We start from the raw sequence: 22,368 nt of genomic DNA on the forward strand, positions 1-22,368 counted from the left end.
TTATTAAAAGTATCCAGTGAACAATATAAGACATTAAGTTAAGGTTAGTGATAATTAAAAACATTAAAATCGGTGAAATAACATCAAAATAGAACCAAGGACATACAAAAAGTAAAGCATTGTTTCCACCGGAGGAACAAATAGCAACATGTAGCAACATTTTTGTTGCCTGTGTTTCTTCTTGTTTGTAAATTTAGGAACTTATTAGCAACAAATGTAAACTTTTTGTTTCCACTGACAGAACTTTTTGTTTCCGGTCGTTTCTGATAACTGAGAGAGAGCAACTTAGTGTTTCCACCGCGGTTGGTAAACATGGATCAAGATGATGAAATAGCTGCAGCAGCGGCGGCCTATATAGTGTTGTCGTCAAAAAAGAAAAAAAGAAAGCACAAATGTTGGGTGAAACCAAGTCTCTGTGATAGAAGTGAATATGGTGGCATGCATCTACTCAATGTATTAAAAAAAGACGATGTATACATAGGAAATAATAAAAATAATGGTAGTGTCAAAAATTTTTTACGAATGTCCAGCACCGATTTTGAATGGTTATTATGTCAAATTGCCCCCAAAGTACAGAAAGAAGATACAAATTATAGACAAGCCATTTCACCAATGGAACGAATACTGCTCACACTGCGATTCCTTGCAACAGGCGATTCTTACCATTCCTTGATGTACTTGTTCAAAATTTCGGTATCATCAATTAGTAGAATTATACCAGAAGTATGTAAAGTAATCGCTGAAGTTCTGAAGGATAAACTTAAGGTAAGTAGATACCTCGGTAGATATACAGCTTTTCAATCAAATGACATAATGTAATTAGTAGTAGACATTTTATTAAATTTTAATAAAAACCAATTTTTTGAAGTGTGAGAAAAAAATTAACAAGATATTCTATTTAAATTCTAAATAAAAAATTTAAAAAATCTAATTAAAAAATTAAAGAGATATTCTTTTTAACAAATAATATTTTATCAGTAATTTACATCAAGTCCTGCATCTGACATGGCCAGACGTATCGCATCAGATATAGATGATTCTTGAAGATTTCTACAAGGCTGCTTTTCTTTTGAGAGTGTCGAATTGTTTGTCTCTGTTTGGGGAAGATAGTTAGTTTCATAACAAGAGCTATTTGGGGATGGCATAGGTGTGTGTGTTGTTGAGGCTGGTGATGTTACAGAATCATTGGTACTGGATGAGTAATAGTTCTGGTTATCTGAATAATATCTTGCTGTGTTGTTATTGGCCGAAGGTGTATGCCAACTTTGATAACATGGAAATGGCCGATCGTATTTACCCATAGATGCGTCATACAAAATATTAGAGATCAAATGCTCTACCGTGTTTTTAGCGTTTTCATTTTGAAGATTTTCGATTTTACAGGCAACTAGTTCGCCGAAAATTTGGAACCGATTACGTGGCTTTTTATTTTGTAGCTGCTTCAGCAATACATATGCCTCTTCCTGTCGTTCGTCAGTTTTCACATCAGCTTGTCTTTTCTTCATTGTTTTTGGACTTTTAAAGAGCCTAGGTCCCTGTTTACTTTTTGTAGTGCTGCTTGTGGAAGGCGTTGGAGATCTGGTTCTGTTTTCATTAGGCTTTGTAGGTGTTTCAGTAATAGCACCAACAGTTTTGTTCAGAGTGTCGACGTCATTGTTCGCCTCTCCAACAATAAAAGAAGAATCAGTTACTGCATCTGCCTCGTCTGCTATATTGGAATCTTGCGATTCAACTTCCCCGCTGTCCGTTGCACTGCTGTCTGACCCATCATCTTCACCCTGAAAATTAAAAATATATTTTTACTTCTTACTCTTTTAATATGAAATACAAATTATATTTAAAGCGAGAGAAGTTTTGATTAAACAAATTTACCTGTTTTTTATTTTTCAGATGCCTCAGAGTAGAGAGGAGTGGCTTATTACGGGACATCAATTCGCTAATCTTTGGAATTTTCCTAAATGTGCCGGGGTTATGGATGGCAAACACATTATGATACAAGCACCAAAACATAGTGGCAGTGAATTTCATAATTATAAGTCCTTCTTCAGTGTGGTGTTATTTATTGTGGCCAACGCAAATTATGAGGTGATGTATCTTAATGTGGGCAGCCAAGGTCGTATATCCGACGGTGGAGTGTTTGACAGTACTCATTTCAAAAAAATGTTATATCAAAACACGCTCAATTTGCCTGAATTAGAACCATTGCCAGGAAGAACAAAAGCTGTTCCGTTTGTTTTTCTAGGAGATGACGCTTTTCCCCTATCACCAAACTTATTGAAACCTTACCCTGGCACTCAAGAGAAAGGTTCCTCAAAACGAATTTTTAATTACCGCTTGTCACGCGCTAGGCGTATTTCTGAGAACGTTTTTGGAATCATGTCTGCTAGGTTCAGGGTATTAAGAAAACCCATGCTACTTGAACCCGACAGAGTGGAATTAGTTGTTGCTGCATGTGTATATCTCCATAATTTTCTGAGAAGCAGTTTACATTCCCGAAAGTCATACTCACCTCCTGGCACCTTTGATTCAGAAGACAAAGATACGGGCGAAAGGATCCCAGGTTCTTGGAGAAACGAAATAAACAACAATATGTTTGCATCACTGCAAAAACAAGCACGTAATTCAACGTTGGAAGCTAAACAAGTTCGAGATGAATTTGCTCAATATTTTATGTCACCCGAAGGAATGGTTCCATGGCAAAATAATTTTTAACTTTGTATAAAAATTACAAATAAAACAAAAAAAAATACGTACCTCACTTGTAGTTATTTCTTTTTCAGTACATTTTCTAACTTTGTTCCTGCCCGCAAGAAACAACAAGACTTCATAAGCAAACCACTTTGAAATAAATACGGCGCCGGCTCCCGACTTTTTTAACGTACGATATTTTTTTCTTTCTCTATAGAATTGTGCAATAACATTTTTCATTTTTCTTTTCACTTCTTCTATATTTGAGCCTGTTTTTTCTGCCAATGTTGTCCAAGCATCGTGTTTCGCATTTCTACATTTATACTGGGCGTGCTTTGTATTCCATAAACACTCACAAAGCTTATAGTTTTCGATTAATTCGAGTACTAACTCATTTGTCCACATGAACGGCATTTTTCTATTTTTTCACACGTCCGACCGACTATAAATTATTCCACGTTCGCCGTCGAGCTGCACTAGACAAAAACAAGTCACTACAAGTTGCTGTATCTGTTTCCACTCAGACAACAATATGTTTATGTTGCCTGTTGTTGCCGTATTTCTTTTGAAGTTTACCGCTAAAACTGGAAACCACCAACAATCGCAAACATGCAACATTTGTTGTCGAAACAAGAAGAAACACTTTGAAAAAAAAAGAAAAGAACTTTGAGGAACTTTGCGAAACATTTTTAAGCAACAAGCAACAGAAACACAAAAGTTCCTTCATGTTCCTCTGGTGGAAACTATACTTTAGATCGCTAAAATTGTTAAGCCTGTTTAACAACAAAACGTAGACACGAAACTCTGGCCGATGAAATTGCGACGTTGCCGTTGTGAGTAGATTTTCCAGGTAACCACAGAAAATAACAACCGATAATAAATATACAAAATAAATACGGTAAACGCTATCTTCTCTGCACTTTTGAGGTGGAAGACAGTGTTTGGCGCCGGAAAATGGAAAGGTATCTGGAAACTTTAGACAGTGATGACACACAGTCAGAAGGAGGGTCAAAAAGGAAGGACAGATATATGGATAACGAGGAAGATGATATTTTTAGAAAGAGCAAAAAGTTCTCGAGAACACCAACAAAAAATCAAGAGAAAAGAAATGAAGAAACAAAAATTGATCAATTATTAATAATGATGAGCCGATAACATTAAGGAAATAAAAAGAAATCAAAAAGAAAGCAAGGAAGCAATAGAAAAGCTCATTATAGAAAACAGAGCGCTGAGAAAAGAAAATGCGGAACTAAAACAAGAGAATATAGAAATCAAGGAGGAACTCAGAGAAATAACAAACCACATGGAAGTTATGGAAAAACACCGACGAATAAATAACGTAGTCATGAACGGTCTAAGGATAGACACATATGAACAAGCAGGGTTAAAAGAAACAACTAACAATTTCATCAAACAACACTTAGGAGTAGAGGTTAAAATAAGGAATGCTCACAAGCTAGGAGAAAAAACATGCCTCATTGAATTAGAAAACCAGGAAGAAAAAAGAAAAATAATGGAAAAAAAGTATAAGTTAAAAGAAATAAGAGGGCTGAAGGTATATATTAACGAAGATGCAACCATAAGAGAACGAGAAATACAGAAAACAATTAGAAACATTGCTCAGGAAGAAAGAAACAAAGGAAATGAAGTCAAGATTGGAGTAAAAAAAATATGGGTAAACAACAACGAATGGAAGTGGAACGACAAAGAAGGAAAAATGATCAAAACAGCATCAAAAAACTAGCAGACAATTGTACCATGGGAATAACGATGACGACACAAGTACAGAAAAAGGATAACGATAATTCAAAAAAAGGACAAAAGAGAAAAAAAATGAAAACCGGACAAAAACATGGAATGTAAGAGGCACATATAGAGAAGGTAAACTTAAACATCTAGCGAGAGAAATCGAAAAGTTCCAATTTGACATAGTAGCCTTGCAGGAGACGAAACAGCTGGGAAATGATATATTAGAAATAGAAGATACAGTGTTTTTTAATAGCGGCGGAAAGAATAGAACACTAGGCACAGGTTTTATGCTACGAAAAGAACTAAAGGAAGCAATAGTAGAATTCAAGCCAATATCAGATCGAATATGTAGTATCAGGATCAAGGGAAAATACCAAAAAATCACTCTCATAAATATTCACGCACCATCTGAAGAAAAAGATAATGATGTCAAAGAATCTTTTTACAGTGAACTAAATAGAACAATCGAAAGTATATCCAGATACGACATGAAAATTATTTTAGGCGACGCAAATGCCAAAATAGGGAAGGAAGAAGTATTTAGACCGACAATAGGAAAACATAGTAAACACAATGAAACTAATGAAAACGGACAGTTCCTCATAGATTTTGCAAGAGAAAAAAATATGATCATAATGAGCACATATTTCGAAAGAAAAGAAATACACAAGGAAACATGGATATCGCCAGATAGAAAGACCAAAAACCAAATAGATCACGTGCTGATCGAAAAAGAAGAGCAGCAATGTATAAAGAAGATTAGAACATACAGAGGACCAGATGCCGACTCCGACCATTACATGGTGGGTATCAAAATGAAGCAACTGATACCTGAAAACAAAAACAAAATAAAAGAAAAGAAATGTATAAATAAACCAATTCGGTTTGCAACAAAAAAGAGCAAGAAACATACAGAGAAACAATGGAAAGGGAACTAAAAAAGATACAAATAGAAGAACAAACGGAGAACAACTGGGAAATCATAAAGCAAGTAATGAACAAAGCAGCAAAAGAATGTAATAAACAAGAGATTAAAAAGAGGAAGGAGTGGTTCGACATAGAGTGCCAAAAAGAAATAGAACTAAGACAATCATTAAGGATGGAAATGATCAAGAAAGAAACAACAGAGACGCATGATAGATATATAGAACAAAGACAAAAAGTAAAGAGGTTGTTGAGAGAAAAGAAGAGAAAACACTTAGATAATAAGCTAAAAGAAATAGAAGAGAACTACAGAAATAAAGAAATAAAAAACCTGTATCAAGGTGCCAGAAACGAGAAAAGAGGATACCAGCAAAAACCCATATTCGTTAAAAACAAAGCTGGAGATAATATAAGCGGCGAAGCAGAAATAGTAGAGAGATGGAAAGAGTATTTTGACGAATTACTAAATGGCAAGAATAAGCCAAACCAAAATGAATCCATAGAAGCAGAGACAGAAAATGAACAGTTAGAAGACATAGAAGATAATCCACCGAGCAAACAATAAATCGAGGAAATAATTAGAAATCTTAAAAACAACAAATGCCCTGGAAGCGATAACATAACAGCAGAGATGATGAAATATGGTGGAAAATTGCTGAATGATTGGATACACAAAATCATAAAAGATATATGGTTAAAAGAACGAATACCAGAGGACTGGAAGGAAGCAATTATCTGCCCATTACATAAAAAAGGCGACAAAACAGAATGCAGTAATTACAGAGGAATAGCTTTATTAAATACCGTATACAAAATCCTAGGAAAATCAATAAAAGACAAACTTGAAAAAGAAGCTGAAAATATAATAGGCGAATATCAGTGCGGATTTAGAAGAGGGAGAAGCACAACGGACCAAGTATTCGTAATCAGAGAATTACAAGCAGAAAGCTATGAACACAACCTACCAACGATAGCACTATTCATCGACTTCCAACAAGCATACGATAGAATAAAGAGGAAGAAATTAAAAGAGGCGCTTGAGGAATTGGGAGTTAGCAGAAAGCTACGTAACATGATACATCTCACTCTGAAGAATACAGAAAACAGAGTCAAAATAAACAATCAATCATCAGAAAAATTTATAGTAAACGAAGGATTAAGACAGGGCGATCCTCTGTCATCTTTACTCTTCAACTTATGCCTAGAAAAAATAATGCGAGAAGCAAAAATCAATAGAGAAGGACTCATATATCAAAGAAGACACCAAGTTTTGGCGTTTGCGGATGATGTGGTGTTACTGGCAAGAGGAAAAAAAGAGCTACAGGAGATGGTACAGAGAATAGTAAAAGCAGCGAAGAAAATGGGACTATATATAAATTCAACTAAAACAAAATGTATGGAGTGGACAGATGGTCAGTTTAGGAATGGTCAAAAGTTTAAAGTAGAAGCAGAAGAAGGAACATCATACGAATTCGAAATGGTAGAAAGATTTACATACCTAGGGGCAATAATATCACGTAAACCTATCATTAAAGAAGAAATACAAGCTAGAATAATGGCAGGCAATAGAAGTGTACATGCGCTTAATGTAATGTTGAAAAGCAAGTTTCTATCACGAAGGGCAAAAGTACAGCTATACAAAACAACTATACAGCCAATAGTAACATACTGCAGTGAGACATGGACAATGACAAAAAATGAACAAAATTTACTGGAGATCTGGGAAAGGAAAATACTAAGGAAGATATATGGAGGAAAAATAAGGGACGGTTTATGGATAAGAAGATCAAATGATGAGTTAAAGCAATTATACAACCAACCTAATATAATAGGAGTGATAAAGGCTCAGAGACTTAGATGGCGAGGTCACATTGAAAGGATGCCAAACACGAGGACTCCAAAAAAGGTACTAAACTACACTATAACTTCAAGAAAGAGAAGAGGAAGGCCGAAAAATAGATGGAAGCAAGACGTCGAAAAAGATTTGGAAAGAATGGGGCTAGAGGGCCAAAAAAGAAAAATGAGTGACAGGAAGGAATGGAGGAAAATCACATATCAAGCCAGAGAAGAGCTCAGCACATAAAGAAACGTGAAAATGAAGAAAGAAAAAAACAAACTTTTCAAGCCATGGGCCTCTAAGGCCTTTAGTGCTCTTGTATATATATATATATATATATATATATATATATATATATATATATATATATATATATATATATATATATATATATAATTAAGAAGACAATGAGTCTTTGCTGACAGTAATTATATAAATTTTATATTTATATATATATATATATATATATATATATATATATATATATATATATATATATATATATATAAAAAAGTACTGAGATAACAGCTGGGAAAACCCTGGTACTGAGGAAGCAATGAAAGACTGGTGCTTCAAAGTGAGTGCCTTTTATTTTGGTCAAGCTTTCGCCTATTGTTTTTAGGCTTCTTCAGGACTTGCTACAAAGAAGAACATTCTTTACAAATATGTTTAAAGATAGAACAAGCAATTCTTACCGAAATAGGTGCACTAGTGCTCAGTGAAAATAAGAATACATCTTTTACCTTGCCTTTTTTGTGTATACATAAGTAATACAGATATTTTTGTTGTTATTATTTAGCTAATAAAACCAGATATCGAAACTGAGTCAGATCCTCTCTATTCAACCTAATCCATTGTAAGAAAATTTGGACAAGTGTCGTTAGAAGTTGATTTTTTTATTTACAAAATGACACCTATCGATCCATCGATTGTCAACGTCCTCTTCCGTTTTTTTTTATTTTTTTGTCGATTGTCAACAATCAAGGTTGAATAGAGAGGATCTGACTCAGTTTCGATATCTGGTTTTATTAGCTAAATAATAACAACAAAAATATCTGTATTACTTTGTATACACAAAAAAGGCAAGGTAAAAGATGTATTCTTATTTTCACTGAGCACTAGTGCACCTATTTCGGTAAGAATTGCTTGTTCTATCTTTAAACATATTTGTAAAGAATGTTCTTCTTTGTAGCAAGTCCTGAAGAAGCCTAAAAACAATAGGCGAAAGCTTGACCAAAATAAAAGGCACTCACTTTGAAGCACCAGTCTTTCATTGCTTCCTCAGTACCAGGGTTTTCCCAGCTGTTATCTCAGTACTTTTTTATTTACTAGTAACCCAATTACTCCTTGGACGTTTATATATATATATATATATATATATATATATATATATATATATATATATATATATATATATATATATATATAAACAAATTAAATAACTTTTAAACTATTTGACCAATTGATTTGAAATTTAGAATATAATTTAAGCACCAGAAGTCTCAGCATTCTGTGTAATAAGAAAGTTCGAACTTAATTTTTACATAAGTTATGAACATTTATAAAATCTCAAAATTTATGACTTATTTTCCAATTTTCTAAGCAACAATTAAGCATAGACATATGCAGCGGACGCCATATTGAAGCTTCTTATATGATTTATCAGTTTATGACTCTCAAATTTGTTTAAAATGTTTCACTTTTTAGTAATAGACGAAAAAAGCGAAAATTTAGCGTTTTTTGATCTTCATTTGTTTATAACTATGTATATCATCAAAATCGGCTGCAGGAAACATATAGGTTATTAATATAGATGTCCATACTACTCAAAAAATTTGGTTTCGGCCTGGAGGGGGATGTGTCACGAGAAAAATCTTATTTCTCTGGACTATTTGAATTTTCTGTGGGGAAACATTGTCAAAATCGCAATTTTAACCTAAAAATAAAAAAATGAAATCACGTTTTTTGCGTTTACCTCGCTACAACTCTGTTCCATTTCAATATTCTTTTCTGAAATTTTTACAGTATATAGCTCTAACATTTCTGAAGACAAAGGTACCTGCTTCAAGTTTTTATTCTTATCATGATACAGGTTATGAATTTTTCAAAGAAAAAGGTGCGGATTTTTGCATTGCCAAGTTTAATCGCAAAAGTTGTGTGACGAAGTTTAAAATTTAGCTTCTTAATCACGTTTATTTGAAAGCAAAGAGTACAAAGAAGTTTTCTGGTAAGTTTTAGATCAAAATGTTTTATAGAAAAAAAATAGTGCAACTTTTAATGTCGACATTAGAAATCCCCAATATAACGCTTATTTTTTGAGGGACAGACAATCCAGGTCTAATTTCTCATCTTTATTACTATCCTTGGATTATAAGCTTTCATTTGACACATCATTTGTCATTCTACCTAGTATAATGAAGGAGAAGTAAACGTTCTTATTCTATTATTCTTGTAGGTGCATTTAACATTTATTGAAATTATGAAAGATATGGCATGGCAACACTGTGACGCACAAACATAAGATTCAGCTGTGCGTTACATAGGGTGCACTAATATCCAAGATGTCCTAAATCTTATACCTTGTGTGATTTCTTAAAAGCTGCTGTCAACCGCTTAGATACATCCACAAATACCTCCACGAGTGCTTTCGACCTAACTTCTGGCTTAAACTCAGAACTATCTCCTGTCAGCCTAACCTCTCGCCCAAAAATGACAAAGTTTGGGGTTAGTTGTGTGGTCTCATGCGTCGCTGATCTCATAGCTAAGCCCACTTTAGGAAGATACAAATCCCATTTCCTGTGGTTATCGGCTACATATGCAGTAAGCATAGACTTCAACGTACAGCGGTAACGTTCTACAGGATTTGCCTGAGCATGGTAAGCTGAGATAAAGCCTAGCTGAACCTTATATTCCCTACACAAATTCCGGAACAAATTACCCTGAAATTGCACACCATTGTCGGTTATTACCTTTCGAGGGACTCCAAATACTAAAAACACTTGTTCCTCAATGATTTTAGTGATCATTTTAGCCGTTGCTTGTCTCAGAGGAAACAATAAAATAAATTTGCTGAAAATATCACATACAGTAAGGATAAAGGAAAACCCTGCGACAGAACGAGGTAATTGACCAACAATGTCAATACTTAAAATTTCAAAAGGCCTCTTGACAACTGGGGCCTGACTTAACATTAATCCAGCCGACTTTTTCTGTTCGGGCTTAGTTCCTAAACAAACTCGACAACGACGTATGTACTGAGCTACGTCTGTATGGAGTTTTGGCCAAAAGTAGTGCTCAGTAATCCGAGCAACAGTCTTAAAAGTCCCTGCGTGACCACATTTAGGGGGATCGTGGTATTGAGAAATAATTTCTGTACGATTTTCCTTCGGCACCACCTTTACCCAACCATCATTGTCGTCACGAAGGTCAGGGTATGGCTTGTTAATACGTTTGCACAATTGATTGTCAGTATATCTCCATAACGGGTAAAGATTTGGTTTCTCCTGCACCTGCTGAATCATTTTGAGGTACCACTTGTCTTTTATTGCGGGGATGTCCTTAGTAACCTCGTGGACTGGAGGTTCTTCCTCAGTGATGAGTACCGCTCTAGAAAGTACATCAGGTACGACATTGTCCTTCCCCTTACGGTGGATAACTTCAAAATCGTATTGCTGGAGTCGAATACCCCAGCGTGCAATTCGACCAACTGGATCCTTGATGGAGTTTATCCACTTAAGACTGTAATGATCTGTGATCACAGAAAAATGGATGCCTTCTAAGTACGGTCTCAGTTTTTCGATGGCAAAAAGTACAGCCAGGCACTCCTTCTCAGTAGTGCTGTACTTCCTTTCCTGAGCTGTCAGGGACCGACTTAAATAACAAATCACGCGTTCCCCATCAGGATGCGGCTGAGTCAACACCGCTCCCAGAGCATAATCACTACTATCAGTCTGAACGACGAATGGTAGATCAAAATCCGGACATGCTAGTATAGGAGCGGTCACCAGAAAGTCCTTAATATTCTGGAATGCATTGGAGCATTCCTCTGGCCAAACAAAAGGTCTTCCCTTCTTGGTAAGCTCACATAAAAGAGCAACAATCGCTGAAAAATTAGGCACAAATCGCCTATACCAAGAAGCAAGTCCAAGAATCGTCTAACTTCAGTCACGTTACGGGGTGGGGGAATTTGGAGGATGGCACTGACCTTGTCAGGATCAACTAATAACCCATTAGAATTCACCACATAACCAACGTATTTAAGTTCAGGTTTGCAAAACTTACACTTATCCTTGTTAAGGGTAAGGCCTGCCTTTACTAACCGTGATAATACTTCTCTCAGAATCTCCAAGTGTTTTTCAAAAGTAGGGGTAACTATGATGACGTCCTCTAAATAAACGAAGATAAAGGGTTCCAGATCGAGACCAATTACCCGATCAATAAATCGCTGCCATGTGGCTGCAGAATTATGTAACCCCATCGGCATCCTTCGGAATTGGAAAAGTCCTCGACCTGGGATGACGAATGCAGTGTATTTCTTGGACGATTCGGAAAGGGGTAGTTGCCAGTAAGCGCTTCGGATATCAAGGGTAGTGATGAAGTGAGCATCTTTAAGTTTGTCAAGAGTGGAGCTGACAAAGGGTATAGGGTAAGCATCTCGTTTTGTGACTTTATTTAACTCACGGAAATCAACGCAAAACCTGTAACGGCCATCTGGTTTCTTCACCAGCCCCAATAGGGGATGCCCACGCCGAATTAGAAGGCTCAACTACCCCATCCTTCAGCATTTGGTCTAAATCTTCATAGGCCTGTTCCAGAACAACAGGGGAAATAGGATAGTGTCGCTTCCTAACCGGTTGCGAATCAGTAACAATATGGTGTTCGACCATATTTGTACATCCCAAAGTTGATCCCATGGTTTTAAAGGTTTCTTCAATTAAAACATCGAGTTGCGACTGCTCCCTCTCAGTTAGCTCATCATATGACTGCACAGCACATAATGTAGTCTCCTCTAACTCGGACTCATCACAAAAATGCCACACATCCGAGAATAAATCAGGTACTACTCCCATCCCGATCCAAAAATCCATTCCCGAAATAATTGAATGTGGAACTGACGGCACGACCAAAAAAATTTAACACCTTAGACCTATTTTCTAACGTAACCGGTAACGATACTTCACCTAAAACTAAACATTCATTCCCATTCGCAACAAAACACCTCTTTGACTGACTGTCTTAACTGACATAAACTTCCTACCTTATTCCAACCTGATTTACCAAGAATAGAACGCGACGCCCCTGAATCTAATAAACCTAAAAGACAAATACCAAAAATACTAACTTTTAAATTTGGCCTATTATCATTTTTTGCATTCGCAATTAAAAAATCCAATAGAACCTTATTTTCCGAAAGTACATCCGAGGCTGAGGTCACTAGAGCCGAATCACTTAGCGCCTCGTCGCTGAACTTTTTTGATCTGCAGTTAGGGCAATTAACTGTAGTTACCTCTTCTAACCTAAGGGGTGTTGGGGTATTTTATAGAGGTAGTACCTTTTATGAGAACGGCCACATCGAGCGTAATATACGGGAGATGGTTCGAAGTAACTGGTCCTCATAAGACATCCAACTGTCACTTATGGTTCCACGTGCCACACCCTGGGCAACTGCATTGGTCTGTAGGCTAAACTAAGTGAGGGTAACCACCGAGCGATTGCCGGTATAAGCAATCTCCACTTACTAGCCAACAGCTTCGGGTGGATGAGCTAGTAAGTGTTAGGGCACTCTTTTGTCCTGAGACTGAGAAATCGGTCTCGAAGGCGGATGAACCCTACAGAATGGTCAACGGCATAAGGATGCAGAAGGCAACGGGGAACCACTGCATTAAGGACTCATAGAGTACCCCTAGTAGTAATCATCATGGTGGACATGCAAAGGAGAAGTACTGATCATGGACATCGGATACCAAGATCCGGCAGAGGAAGACAAATAGATAAGTACAAGGCTTCCTCGGTCGTAAACCTGCGAAACCCTTGTAATAAGAAAAAGACAACCATAAAAATTGCTACGTGGAATGTGAGGAGCTTATTCTCTTCGGGAAAATTAGATAACGCCGTGTTGGAAATGGATCGTTTGGGTATAGACATATTAGGCATAAGCGATACACAATGGCCAGGAAATGGCAAATGCCCCACAACTAATCATGGTATGTTTTATTATGCCGGAAGTGACACCACAACCCATCGATACGGAGTTGGAGTCATCATCTCAAAAAAATGGAAAGATGCTGTAGCAAATTTTACTCCATTCTGAGAGCGCGTGATGTTAATACAACTGAAAGATAAGAAGAACATAATAAACATCATACAAGTCTACGCTCCTACAGCAGACAAAGACGAAGAGGAAATAGAACAATTCTATAATAACTTAGAAGAGGTGATGAGAACAACAAAGAGACAACACATTAACATAGTGTAAAGAAACGAGGTTGTGTTGTGGCAGAATAGATATTGCTTTAAAGGGTAATTACTTATTTATGGAAGTTTCCTCAAAATAGGCTAGCTGGAAATTGAAGAGACTAAACAGTAGGGCTCAGGGAAGGATCAGGCCGTATTTGCATGCCCTAGTAAGACGGTACCTACTGAAATACTTGAATGATAAAGAAAATAAATTAATGTAAGGAGTAATGACAAGAAAAGAACTATTGACCAAGAAGATATTCAGAAGTAGTGTTGAGCGCCAGGAAAGAATAGAATATATTGCTCTCCACGTGACCTATATTGCTGTACCTAACTAATACTATTAAAAGGTAGGATAATAAAACATATAAGTATGTACAACCAACCAATTTAATGAAAAAAAAAATACCTATAACCCCTATATATACAAATTTATACACTAGCTAACTAGTACCTGTCGTACTAGAAGGATACGCTCCTGTCGACACTGAGATTTACAGAAAAAAAAATAAAACACAAAAATTTAATTAATTATACCAAGACAGTTATTTGAAATTACAAGTTATTTACCTAAACAAAAATATTATATTGATACTGATCACAATATTGGCTGACAATTCCGTATCTGACCTAAAGTGATAAACCTGAGTACAATATCTAATAACTGAAATAAAGGTTATGAAATAAGGGAATAAACACCTAGATATTGTATACAACACCTTTACACGATGATTTATAACCTTCAGATTATTTTAAATGAATGATGTGAGCGGTGAAAGGTAAAATTTGTTGAAAAATATTAAATATTAGACAGTTATTAAATTTTAGCAAAGGGAGTTTATATTATTATTAAGGTTATTTATTTCAAAGTTATTAAAACTATTAAAGTTGAAAGATATTATTGAACAAAAATTGAAAACGTAAATTTTACTATAAAACCTGTTGCTTCTACAAGTGAGAGCTGGTTTCTTCTCCAAAATCCTGCTAGATGAATGGTTGGAGATCCAAGTTATCCTCCAATCTTCCCCAAACCTGGGGGGTACTGTCATCCACAAGGAGGTACGCTTCTATGACTGGCAAATCAACATATATTCCATAAAAGTAACAAAATCGCCCAAAATTTCCCAAAATTATTTTATTCCATTTCCAAAAAAACAAAAGCTGTGACTTGACTTAATCTCCTACTTCTCCTTCTCCACCAGTGGCCATTGCTTTCCAAAAACGGAGTTGAAAAATAAAAACTCTTCTCTTGAAACACTCCACACTACAAAACCAAAACAAAACTTCCTCCAACGTAAATTACTCTTCTTATAAATTAATATGTCAACCAAATTTCTATTTCTTATGCAATGGCCACCGGCGGAGATTGAACTGTTGCCTTATCAAAAGCCGAAAACTAAGTCCGGACCGCTGCGGTTCCCGAAATGACCAACACGCCAGCCGGATGCCGGCATCGCCAGGCGAACCAACTTATAAAACTTGAATTTCCCCAAAAGTTACAAACATCATCCAAATAGTAAAAATCTAGGCAATACCTACTACACGCTGAAGTATATTTGGTTGTATACTTATTGGGAGTTGCTTTTCCTAATAAATATTTTGAAATGCATATTATAAAGTGACGATGAGTATCACTCATCGTTACATTCCCCCATTACTTGTAAGAAAAAAAAATTGATCTTATGAACAATTTTTTTTTTATTATATACACATATATATATACACACACACATACATATATATACATATATATACACACATATATATACCCATATAGATACTCCATACAAATATCCACAGAGAAAAATCACACGCTGTGGGATCCAACACAGCCGTGAAGAAAACAAATATCTAAAATATATCAAGAACCTATGAATACTACACTACTATAAACTAACCTATCGTTGGACACCGTCCAAACTCATAGTACCAGTCCTCTGTGACATATACCCAAAAAGACCAAATTGTGTTCAAGTTGATTTAGTAGATTTAAATAAAACCCCAAATTATAGTCAACAAGAACACCATAACAACAATATTCGAATACAAACTCAATATAACCTATACGACGACTAACTTACTCACACTTACAGCTGACTCGATCGATCATACCTAACCGCAAATTATGAGTCATGTAAATGGAGATGAATTAATGCCCGATATATCTCATATGGTACCAACATACTTAGTTAAGGTCTATTATAACCCTTTGCTAAATTTCATAATTCAGATAAATTCTACTACAAAAATGTCGAATGGCACGAGTAGTACAAATTGTTCTATCGATGGACAACAGATTTAAATAGAGCATATCCAAAGTGAACAATCAGTAAAAATTTCGTAGCCAATTCTCAACATGCAAAAAAAAAGACCTGATAACCTAACCTACATATAAGAGTCATTAACAAGAAAGGGGAAAATTTATTGTAGCAAGACGTTTATCCTAAATTGATCCGACAGTGGACAACAGATTTATAGGGAAGCATATCCAAGGTGGAACAATCAGGCAGATTTAATTGAGCAATGCTACAACTTAGCGCTAAATGTGCTAATAATGATTACATATTTGTTACCATGACCCTAACTCAACTGATCATCAGATTTGTATCAGATTCAATAGAAGATCTATCTAAGGGTGACTAATTGAATAGTTGACCTAACAGAAGTCAGCTTACTCTGGGACTCTCTAACTATAGCTATAGCTACAACAGATTGATAAGAATGGCCAGAAGAAGCTAACCAATATTTTGAAGTCATCTCTCATGAAAGAATTCAAGAAGTCACATATTAATAACTCTTATAAATAAAACCAATTATGTAAATACTAGAGAACAAGTAAATCAATTTCTAAAGAAACTGCAGATTAAGAAAATGTTCCCTAGTTACTCACAAAGAACAGGATATTGATCCTGACCCTAAGGTACATATGAACCAGAAAAAATTTAGTTCCTCGGAAAGATGATGCTTGAACAAAATAATCCCCCGGTGAATACAAAAGCTACAATATTTCAATATATCAAAGAAGTTACCATCATTATCAGAATAATAAAATAGTAAACTTAAGAATAGATAAACATACAAGTTAAGACTAAGTCTCTTCAGAATGAATGTAAACTGAAAATCAAATAAGAATGCCCAATACATGATTAAAATGATGATTAAACATTCTATCATAAAGATTCAGCATCTGAACTAATTGAGGTAGGCTTGGAACTAGGCAACTGTGAGCAATGAAATCTGCTTCCTATCAGGTGCACAGTCGATAAGCAACAAGTCTCGAACCCACGTATTTGCATAGCCAAGCTAGGCAAACCACTTTCCTCAGAAATGTTCACTACAATAAATAATGAAATGGTTTCATAGTGTTTATCATAAATTTAATCTCAATTAACTTTATCAAAATTTGGACACATGCAGTATAACTTTTGCATCACACTGTATACTAAAATTGCATTTACCCAAACAAATATCACAATGACTTCTTTAGACAAAAACAAGCTAATGTACCAAGGAATCATGCTAAGCATTGAAATAACTTTCCAGTAGAAACTACAAAATCAAATACAAAACGAGATAATCCTAATCTAAACCTATTATGTAGATACACTAATATACAAGTGATGACATATATAAGCATAATCACATACAAGGTGTTAACAGTTCCATACCAGTTCAATATTAAGCCAAACTAAGCTAAATCTCAATAATAATCTAATGACATCTCAGATACATAGAATATGGAAAGCTAGAAAGATTACTATAATAGATAAAACATAGAGTCCCTATCTGGTGACTAAAATCAAAATCCAAGCATTAACCTATTCATTGAACAATCGAGTATTTCTGAAATTTAGAAAGAGGAATTAACTTGATCAAAACTGTTAAGTTAATCTTCTTCTTCTGATGACGAAGATGCTAAGTCGTTGACAGTATTATCTGGTAGTAAGTCCTTTATGTGAAATCGACCAAGTTTCTTGTTGGACGAACTATCTTTTAATTCATATATTAAAGGAGAGATTACTTTACTGACAACACATGGGACATATTTCTGACAAAATTTGGCAGAAATAGCATCACCTTTACTTGACTTAACAAAATTACGTTTTAATACCCGATCACCAACAAAGAATCGCAAATCTCTTTTCCTCAAATTGTATTGACTCTGTGACTTAAGGTAAGAAGATTTTAACTTCTTCCTGATGTCTGCAAATATTGGAGGCAAAGTCTGAATATCATCTAAACGATGAAGCTTCTCAGAGATCTGAGGGAGATTTGTGGAATTGTCTGAAATTAAACCAAAATAATCACCAGACAAAGCAATATTTCTACCAAAATTTAAATAAGCTGGAGAACATTGAGTAACTTCATGGACCGAAGTTCTTATGGCTTGAGCTATTGAGTGAATATACTGGTCCCAAGCTCTGTGATCTGGATATGTGTATGATCTAAGGGCTGTTACAATACTGCGGTTCACTCGCTCACTATGATTAGCTTGCGGATGGTATGCAGCATTATAAAAGATCTTCTGAACTTTGTATTTAGTTAGAAGGTCTTTAAAAGCCTTAGACACAAATTGAGGACCATTGTCACAAGACACAATTTGGGGAACACCAAACAACAAAAAGACTTGCTCCTCCAAATATTTCACAATGGCAGGGACAGTGGCATTCCGAAGAGGAAAAACTAGTGGAAATTTTGTAAAGTAGTCCACAACCACCAAACAATAGGTATAGCCATTGTAGCTACGAGGATATGGTCCAATCAGATCCATGGATATCATCTGCCATGGGAAGTCAATGTTCCTAAAAGTACCCATTAATCCAGCTTGTGGCATAGTACTTGGCTTGCAAGTAGCACAAACTTTGCATCTAGATATATATTTCTTAATATAGTTGCGCATGCCAGGCCAATAATATAATTCTGCTATCCTACTAAATGTTTTATAAGAACCAAAATGACCAGATGTCACATTATCATGAAATGTACGAAGAATTTCATCCCGGTTTGCTGTTGGGACAACAATCTTCCAATCAGACATATTAGACAAAGCTTCCACTGAACTAACGACATGCTTATAAAGGATATTATTTTCTACTTTAAAATCAGGATACTGATCAGGTGTTTGAGTAACTTTTTCCAACATTTTCTGATACCATGCATCCGGAACTAAAGTGGATAAGTCAAGAAGATTGACATCAAATGTTCGAGACAAAGCATCAGCTACTACAACACCATTTGCTTTACGATGGACGATATTATAATCAAAGGCTGACAACTTACAAATCCATCGAGACAAACGTTGGGAGGGGTTACGCATAGAATGCATCCACAATAATGAACTGTGGTCAGTAATAAGGGTGCACTTACGACCTTCTAAATAGTAACGGAAAGCCTCCAAGCCATGAATAATAGCAAGGAGTTCACGCTCTGTAGTGGAGTAATTTTTCTGAGCCTTATTAAGCTTCTTACTAGTATAGGCTATGGGGTGTTCAGAACCATCTTTCATCTGAAAGAGTACACCACCTGAAGCGGTATTTGAACAATCTGTCATGAGATAGAAGTGTTCACTGAAATCAGGTGAAGTCATGACCGGAGTACTGGTAAGAGCTTCCTTAATGCGATGAAAAGCATCATCGGCTTCAGGAGTCCAGGTGATAGTCTGGCCCTTTTTTCTATTCTTAAGGAGGTCAGTAAGGGGTGATAATAAAGTAGAATAAGAAGGCACAAATCGACGATAGTAACCACACATGCCCAAGATCCTACGTAATTGTGTAGTAGTTTTAGGAATGGGGAAGTCCTTAATAGCGGTTACTTTATCAGGGTCTGTTCTCAAACCTTGATGATCAACAACATATCCTAGAAATTTCAAATTAGGACGACAAAAATTACATTTCTCTAAATTAACAGTGAGATTAGCCTCTTTAAGGCGTGAAAATAATTTCTCCAATATTTCAATATGTGAAGAAAAATCAGGAGTAACAACTATGATGTCATCTAAATAATAGAATACGAATGGTTCGAGTTGGGGACCAATAACCAAGTCCATTAAACGACACATTGTTTGCGGAGCTGAAACTAGACCGAAAGGCATTGTGACAAATTGAAATAACCCTTTACCACTGACAGCGAAAGCAGTATACTTCTTACTCTCTTCGCTTAACGGAATTTGTAAGAAGGCTTTGGATAAATCGATCGAAGAGATATATTTGGCATTCTGAAGTTTGCTCAGAATTATATCTATCCGAGGGATGGGATAAGCATCTCGATTAGTAGTGATACTATTAAGTTTGCGACCATCGAAGCATACTCGGAATGATCCATCCTTCTTCTTTGTCATCCATAACGGCGAACAATAAGAAGAATTCGAATGTTCGATAATGTTTAGAGAGAGCATCGTATCAATTTCTTTCCCTAAATCTGCTTGCCATGCCTGAGGTATGGGATATTGATATTGTCTAAACGGAGTTGAAGTGTTCACTAATTATTATACACTTAATTGTGCACTTATTTAATTAACCTTCAAAACTATGTATAGTAAGTTCATATTCTGGTGGAATTTCTCTTTTCAGAAAATGTGACACTGGAAAGGCCTTAGGCTAACTAGGCCATGTTCACACAATCAAATTATAAGGATAGAGCCTACCTTGATTAGTGGATTACTGCGTAGAATTAGTCCTACCACTAAGCTCGTAGTCCGTAGCCACCAAGTTTAATTGATTTTGAAGTGCGGTACTCTATTTGTGGTATCTGGGGCTTCTGCTGAGTGCAAATGGACCAACCAAGAGCACAGATTCAGGTGTTCATCTGTTCGGAACCAACGATAAGCTGCTACTATATGCCACAAAACCCATTCCAGTCCAGTACAAAATGGAGAATAATGCCAAACCTTGAAAACGGACACAGCGAAAACCAAACAAGCGGAAAACTAACCAAACAAACAAGGCCTAAAACAAACCAAGCATTATGACAATGGTTACAGCGTTAAAGTTAAGTATTATTTTTACTTCTAGAAAATAAATTAGTGAATTCTGCTAATAATGAATGTGAAATGAGTTCTACTAAGCTAGCTTAATTCACTAACTAATTCTACCACTTTAATATGAATTGATAATATATTCTTCCTCACCATGTGATGTAATGTGGCCTAATTGTATGTTTCACTTCGAAACTTTGCAAAATATCTAGGAAGCTATAAATCCCAGTCTTCCTGGCTCCTTATTTTCAAACCGATTTGAGAAATAAGCTCATACTTCCTAAGATTACTTCAGATAAAAATTGTGGTGTAAATCCTCTAACTAGAGAAGTAGGACTTCCTATAAGATCACCAGTCAAATTCCATCTGAAGGGAGGAAAATGTCCAAATGTCAATTAATTCTGACACTAGGAAAAATATAATTACCAACTCATGTTTTGAAATCTGCATTAAAGCTAGGTTCACCTAAAAGTTTACTAAATTTTAGGGCACTTTGTGTACTAATTTACTTCTGGTACTACTGTAACCTTTGACACAATGACTTGACAAGACAAGGACGTGACCTTAACCTATGTTTACCAACCATGTAAACATTGTCTTTATACATTTATTTACTATATTTATTTTTAGATTCTTTAAACCAAAGAGGCTATAATAACCAGAACAGATCTAACCGAAAGAACAGAAAGGTCAGTAGTTCTCTTCAAATCTTAAAGGAACACTCTAAGCCAAGCCGCACACCAAAGAAACATGAAACGAAAAACATGAAACATGAAACGAAAAACAGGTTTCATGAAAAGAAAACACTGCTAAAAAAATCTCAAAGTCCGCCTACTAATGAAACGAGTGTGATTCATGCTCATGACACATTTTTATTTTCGGAGAGTCTCATAAATGGCCGGATATATATTTGTTTAGCAGTGGTTTATTTCCATGAAACGTAATTTACGTTTCATGTTTCTTTGATGTGCGGCCGGGCTTAGGTATGATCTTTTATTTATTACAGGTTTTACTACCAAAGTAATCACTTTCTACATACTGGCAGCCAGATACCACTACATCCACATCTGAACAAACGTTATCAAGATATATAAAAGGTAACATTATTAAGCTGTTAATATATAAGCAAATAAATCATTTTTAACTTTATATTTATATTATTTACTATCGGGAAACGGAATCAATTATATAATACTACATATATTTGAGCAATTAATATTCTGTTAGTGCATATTGTATTTACATGAATTTCCAATAATTAACACTACAACAATAGCAATTGTAGCATTTCAAGCGTAACAAATTTTACTTCGGTTTTTCCATAAAGCAAGTGTGTTAAAAAATGATTAAGGCAAATAGCAAGTTGCTTTGGCTGATTCTCTGTTACCATGTCATGCACCATGAGGTTAAAGCTCCACAACTGCCTCTTGTGGAAAGAAACTGAGGCTGTAAGGTAAGAGGTAGGCAGTCACTGTTGCAGGTCAAATGCATAAACTCCTTTCGATTGATTTTCTTTAGCAATTGCTTTGTCTTCACTTTTCTGCTCATAAGCAAATTGGGCAATGCTATGATGTTCGTCTCTTTCGGCTATTAATTGGATTTTAGTTTCTCCTTCTGAGGACAATTTAATTTGTACATTAAAGTTGTCACGTTTGTGACGTGTGCTGCTTTGGTTTTTTAAAATCTAAACTTAAATCACGAAAGATTTTAGTGTAAATAGTTAAAGCAGAGGATGCTCGTC

General features: G+C 35.6%; 1 protein-coding gene across 1 annotated transcript; it reads left to right on the plus strand.

Moving 5' to 3' along the window:
- The first annotated feature begins 312 nt into the window (after positions 1–312).
- Positions 313–2,813, plus strand: LOC126891250 (uncharacterized). The gene is made up of 2 exons (XM_050660430.1): positions 313–765; positions 1,891–2,813. The coding sequence occupies exons 1-2, from the start codon at positions 313–315 to the stop codon at positions 2,710–2,712; spliced, it is 1,275 nt and encodes a 424-aa protein (XP_050516387.1). The 3' UTR covers positions 2,713–2,813.
- Positions 2,814–22,368: the final 19,555 nt, after the last annotated feature.

This window comes from Diabrotica virgifera, chromosome 9, assembly GCF_917563875.1.
Source record: "Diabrotica virgifera virgifera chromosome 9, PGI_DIABVI_V3a".
Taxonomy (NCBI): Eukaryota; Metazoa; Arthropoda; class Insecta; order Coleoptera; family Chrysomelidae; genus Diabrotica; species Diabrotica virgifera.